General features: G+C 46.0%; 1 protein-coding gene across 1 annotated transcript in view; it reads right to left on the bottom strand.

Annotated features, from left to right (window-relative positions):
• Positions 1–1,676: 1,676 nt before the first annotated feature.
• Positions 1,677–6,341, bottom strand: part of LOC143514045 (protein phosphatase 1H-like) — a 19,570-nt gene continuing 14,905 nt past the window's right edge. Inside the window, exons 9-10 of the mRNA XM_077004792.1 lie at positions 5,322–5,473; positions 1,677–4,937 (exon numbers count right to left, since the gene is read on the bottom strand). Of these exons, the coding sequence (XP_076860907.1) occupies positions 4,790–4,937; positions 5,322–5,473 (300 nt within the window). The 3' untranslated portion in view covers positions 1,677–4,789. The remainder of the gene's footprint in view (positions 4,938–5,321; positions 5,474–6,341) is intronic.

Raw genomic sequence — 6,341 nt, 5'->3', positions numbered from 1 at the left:
AAACGGTCCCCCAACCTTTCGTAATACCTTTTGATTTTACCTCGAACGGCTTATGAGATTATTCAAGGAGCAGATTTAGTGGCACTTAGCCCGGTAGGTTATGCAGTAAAGTGATGGATCTGCACACGGAGAGTAAGTAATGGTTCATCAGTACAACATCAGCCGCACTTGTATTTCTGAGAAAATGCAGTCAGTAAACTGGATATTGATCTGTGCATGTGAGTAGGATGCTTGAATCTTTATTTTCTCACTCTTAAAAAATCAGGTTTGTATGCCGATCGTGGACCTTAGCTAATCGATTTAACTCGCGACGAGGGCGTTTTGTCATTGGATCTGCGCGACCACCGGGCGGGTTCGTGTGCCGGGTTCTGCTTGTCTCTCTCTCGCGGCTGCACATGGAGGACGGCGACGTTGAGCACCATGCCCTGGCTGAGGTAGTAGTTTGTGCTGTTTGTGGGGTCGACACACTGCCCGCTATGGAGATGACTGCGCAAACCACTGCCTTGCTGGAGCTGGTGATGCCCCCGCCACGAGGACGCGCGATGCGCGACGCCGCCGCCGCCGCCGCCGCCATGCCTTTGGTCCAGGGTTTTTTTTTTGTTTTCTGTAACATCGAAGGGATGTTTGGTTTTTTGGAGACGAAGCTGTTTTTTACTTGTAAAACGATGACTAAGATATGATTAAATGCGTGGATCTCGAAGTGTGGCCCGTCTTTTCTTTTCTGCATGTGTTGTGCGTGGTCGGTTCTGCACGTCTGGGTCGTTCTCGCACGTGGCGGTGAAGCACGCAGGGCGTGTGTGCGCCCGGTCACCCCAAATCACCCCTGCGCCCTATTTCTACAAGGAGGGTGTGGGGTCCACACGGCTCTCCTGAACCCCAGGTGAGTATATGAAACGAGACATTTCCAGGCGGAAACAAGGGTTTGACAACGGTTGTGGATCAACTAAATTGATAGCCTAGGCGCAGGGCTCAGGTTAGACTACATTACAAACGATAAAATTCATTTGAAGACGTATTTAAACGAGATTTTAATGTATTTAGCCAAATTGTTGCGAGTATGCTTCCCAGAAATTGTTGCGATTGATACTCGCGAGTATCGAACCGCCTTCAAAAAACAACCACACGATTGTAAATCTGATAAGTACCGAGTCGTGTCGCTATATTGTATTTTTAAACGCCCTGCGTGACTGTATAAGTGACCAAAAGCCACGGCAGAGGACCTGAACCCTGGGTCGGAGTGTAGGACGCGAGATGGTCCAGCGCTCCAGACCAGATGGCCTTGATCTCCTCTCGAACTGCGTCTCCGTGGCAACGCCGTGAAGTCTCCCGCCTCCGACGGCACGCGGCGAGATCTGCACGAGCCCGTGCGGACTGTTCGCTCCACGCGCAGCGGGCAGGACGGCAGAAAAGCAAAACGCTTCGCATCTGATTAGGTGAAGAGTTGAGAAGCAAAGACCTCTTACAGCCTTACATGAAGCCTAAACCCATTACGGCGTACTAGTTTGACACTAGGCACGTTCGCTTTACTCATTTGTCACGTTCAAGTTGTTTTCCTGTAATACCAAATCAAAGGACAGATTAAACGAATTAAAAAGTTAATATGTTGAAGTACAAAATATAGCCTAGAAATTGCATGTGGATCGAGAAGTTGTGTCAATTTTATTTGGGGGGGGGGGGGGGGGGGGTCACAAGGAGATAAACATTTTCCAAGTTGATGCAAGAACACATCTGAAACATTTTTTTACTCTACATGTACATTTCACATTCACAGGGAAGAGTGTAGTATTCTAGAAGCAGAGGTGGCCTACAGGATATTAATCTGATACAGTACATAAATACCCACCACCCTGTCTGTAAAACTGCGACGGTGAGATTACATTAAAAGGGGAACAGGAAGTCTACTAGAAGCCAAACATTCTGAATTTTAAAATGAGCAACAAAAATGCAGAAACTATTGCAAATACTTGTGCAGTTTACTCTCCGTTTGACAAAACAGAGTAAGCATCATTGCATACCAGGGACATAAATCCTCTACACACACACACACACCAATCAGCCATAACATTAAATCCACTTGCATAATATCTGCCAGATCACCTCAGATCTGCTGAAGCACTGAATCTACAAGATCTCTGAAGGCGTCTTCTGGTATCCGGCGCCCAGAAGCAGTTTCTTAGCAGATCCTTTGAATCCTGTGTGTTGTGAGGCGAGGACCTCCGTGGATTGGAATCGTTTTTCCATCACATCCTACAGATGCCAAGTTACCGTCTTAATCTCGATCATATTCTTTGAGCCATTCCTAAATGCTTTTTGCAGTGTGGCAGGCAACATTGTCCTGCTGAAAAATATCAACATTGCAGAAAACCCCCAGGTAAACCATGAACACACCCTGATGCCACCCACAGGTAAATCAATGAACGCACCTGGATGTACACGATGTAACAATGATTTATCAGACCAGACCACCTTCCTCTAGTGCTCCGTGGTTCAGTTCTCATGCTCATGAGCTCATTATACGCACTTAAGGTGGAGAATAAGGTACTCTCACCAGTCTGTGGCTATTCAGCCTCGCAAGCAGGCACTGTATGTTGGGACACCTTTCTGTCACACCAAGCATTAACTGTTTCAGATGTTTGTTACAGTTTCTCTTCGGACCAGATGGCCTAGCCTTCACTCGCCATGTGCAGTAATGAACCTTGAGCACCCGTGACCATGTCACCGGTTCACTCTCACATCAGACCACTCTCGACGGGCACTGGCCACTACATACCAGGAACACGAGAGGCCTGCCATGTTGGAGATGCTCTGACTAGCCGTCTAGCTAGATCACAATTTGTCCCTCGTCACAGATGCTCTGATACTTATATTTGCCCATTTTTCCTGCTTCCAACGCATCAACGTCAAGAACGGACGGTCACCCCAGCGTCACCACGTTTTATGTTCTACTGTAGTGAGATAATCTGTGTAATTAATGTCGCCTGTCAGTGGTTTTAATGTTATGGCTGATCAGGGTGTGTTAACAAATGCTGATATTACGCATCTGTCCACAAAAAGATGGACAGAAAAGGAAAAGGAATGTTTTGAGGTGGACAACACACTTTTAATCAAATTTTCTAAATTAATTTAAAATTAATATACATTTGCATTGTTATATTTATACTTTTACCTTCAACACTTAAAACCCTGAGCTCAATTTCTCTACCAAGTTACAAGATTTTCTTTATGCATTTTTGGCATGGTGTGGCATAGTTTTGAAGTATCAACATACTTATAAATCTCATTTATGCATTCAAAACACGTCTCTTCTCTAAAGGAAAATAAAAATGTATAAAATTTCACATACACTTAAAATAAAGCAAGCACGTGACATGCCGTGACCCTCCTGGCTGTCTGGGTTAATCCCATAATGACGGAAGTGTAGGTAAAACTAAAAGCGGATCAACAGTTTCCATGGGAACACTATAACTTCCCATATACAACAGAATCTTGGATTTGCATACGTACATTAACCAGCATTCCCTCAGTACTTATGGTACACAACATACTGCCCCAGAAACTACCCCAGGAGGGCATCGCGAGGGGCACAATGCAGTCATGCAGGTCTGAGCATTTGGGTGGGTTAGCATGTTCGGTAATGCTTTAGCTTTGGCTAACACAGCCTTCTCAGTGCTGGGTTTCACATCAGAGTGTAATCCGAATGGGGCAGAACGGATCAGTGCAGAAGCACTTTCCCAGCACAGCAGCTCAACGACACAAACCTACACTTACTGCAAACAGACATATATACTGGAGGTAAATGCATATAAATTACATTAACTAAATTACACACTCCATACAAGTGTCCAGAAACAAAATTTTCAATAATATGAACCATATATTGCCAATATATAAATTAGTGCTACTCACAATTCAAACGATTTTCAAAATTTAGATGTAGTGTAAATGGAGTAGACAGTGTTTGGCAATGTACACAATATAGCATGCACAGAACGGCATAAAGATGAGTGCCTTCACTTTTTCTAATGGAGTACATCCACTAATCTCTTATTGAGAGATTAGAGGGGGGTTTTGGTTATGACTCAACAAAATAAGGAAAGAAAAGAATCTCTAAACGAGAGAAGCTACAATAAATTTAGGTTTAAAGAGTCATTATGCCAAGCAAATCAGGATTAGAAAAGCACGAACCAAGTAAAACCAAGTTTGTGTTTGTGTGCATACATGCGTGTCTCCATCTCAAACCCAAGATAAAGATCCTGCAACCTAGCTTAAGCACTTGATCTAGTTCTACAATATTCAAATCAACAAAACATTACAATCCTGTTTACACAAGTGTACTAAATGTAGTGACCAGCCTGGGGCATGAAAGAAAAAGAGGAACCGAAAACAGTCGTGGATTCTGAAGTCATTGCACTTCACCCATTCTTCCTTATTTCATGCATAAAATGAAAATGACAGCAGGCCCAACCAGAACAGACTGAGAGCCCATCATGTAGGCCTGCTGACACACTGGGCTATAAGGAACATGTGCTTTTATTTGGAAAAAGTATTGTACCTTAGTGTTTGGGCTGTACTAGAAACCGTAGACATAAAAAAAAAAAAAAAAAAAAAACCACACGGCCACACAGTGGCACTATGGAAAGGAACAGATTACATGGTTTCTCTCACGTCAATGTAAAGAACACTGTCCATACCAGGGAGTGGCAAAGTGTTTAACACACACTCCATTCATTTTCTACTGCACTCCATTTCAAGTGTGTGTGTGTGTGTGTGTGTGTGTGTTAGTTCTTCTCTATGCCTGTCGGTTACCATACATAAGGGGGATAATATAGACCGAAATGTCGTCCCCAGAGCCGAGGCGATCATTGGTTATGCGCCAGCCGCAATCCCTGAGTACACCCCGGGCACGCATCACCAGATCCTGGGCTGCCATCGTGTATCTGTGGGCCGAGGGGAAGGGGTCAAACGCAGGTCACATGGGATTTCAGAACAGGTCACGATTCATCCCAGACATCATTCTGACCATCTGCTTTTGATTGGTTTTACAGTAGTTCAGAACTTTTGTGGATGTCCAATGAACTCGGTGACGACCCGCTTTCATGAATGAAAGCCCTCAAATTATCCATCCATCCATCCATCCATCCATCATCTTTATCGCTTAATCTTGCTAGTCAGGGTCATACTAGCATCATCGGACGAAGGCAGGACACACCATGGGCAGGTGGCTCTCGAATCATGAAATGACTACAGATTATCAATGTTTTTATTCAGCATAAAAGAAACAACTCTTTTATTTTCTATGTAATCCAGATGAAGAATCATACCTGTGCAGGTCATCTGGGTCACAGTTGGCGAGGAAAGACGTGACCGACTCCATCACTTCCTCGTTGGAGAGAACGTCCCACAGGCCGTCCGTGGCCATGACCAGCACGTCGTTCGCCCCGTGCTCATAGTGGGAGAGATTGTACACCTTCACCTGCACACACAACACACACACTCCAGTCAAGGTACATCGCCGCCATCGATTCCTTTCTAAACGGCTTTTACTGCGTCATGAAGCTCGAAGACGGGCAGCCAGAGGGCTGGATTCATACGCAGCCTCGCCGGTGTGCTCCAGAATAACGCTGAGACACTCGCTCCTCTCTTGGCCTGCGCTAGAAAACGAGCAGGATGTGGGATCGCTCAGGACAGACGTACGGGACACGTAACGAGGCCCCAAAGTGCGGTGCGTCAGAAGAAAGCTGCAGAAACAGACAGGCAAGAGAGCCTGGAAGCCTTCCATCTTCTCAGGGGAAAGAAACCGCAGACGATTTAATCGGGGGGGGGGGGGGGGAGCGCAGAAGCAGACCGAGCCTATCTGCAAATGAAATGCCGTGCGCAGCGAGTGAACTCCGGCTGAACCCGGGGCGTGACGAATTAAAAAAATCAAGAGAGGCGCTGGAACGGGAGAGGCGGAAACGAAGATGAGACGAGGCGCGGAGAGCGGAGGCGAGGCTTTGAAGGCAGCGCCAGAGATCTTCCGCAACGAGGAGGCCAGGGGGCGAGGCCGGGCAGGGAATTCAACCGAGCAGAGGGTAGGGGCCAAAACCCAGCAGTCACATCTACAGCGCCAGCAGACCTGATTTATTAGAGCAGACCTATATGCCAGCGTGTCTGAAGCTCAGAATATCAGAAACATCTGTGTGTACGACACGTAGATTACAAAAACTGGGTTTTCACAAAATGTTCCCCCAAGCGAACGCCCGTGAATGCTTCTAGTTCTAGCCCAGGAAAGGGCTTTGATGAACCTCATTAATTGTCTTCTCTAGGACTAGATGTATCCTGGGGTTCAGGACACCATAGCG

Source organism: Brachyhypopomus gauderio, chromosome 5 (genome assembly GCF_052324685.1).
Source record: "Brachyhypopomus gauderio isolate BG-103 chromosome 5, BGAUD_0.2, whole genome shotgun sequence".
Taxonomy (NCBI): domain Eukaryota; kingdom Metazoa; phylum Chordata; class Actinopteri; order Gymnotiformes; family Hypopomidae; genus Brachyhypopomus; species Brachyhypopomus gauderio.
Note: the sequence above shows the minus strand (reverse complement) of the source record. Positions and strands in the feature narration are given on the sequence as shown.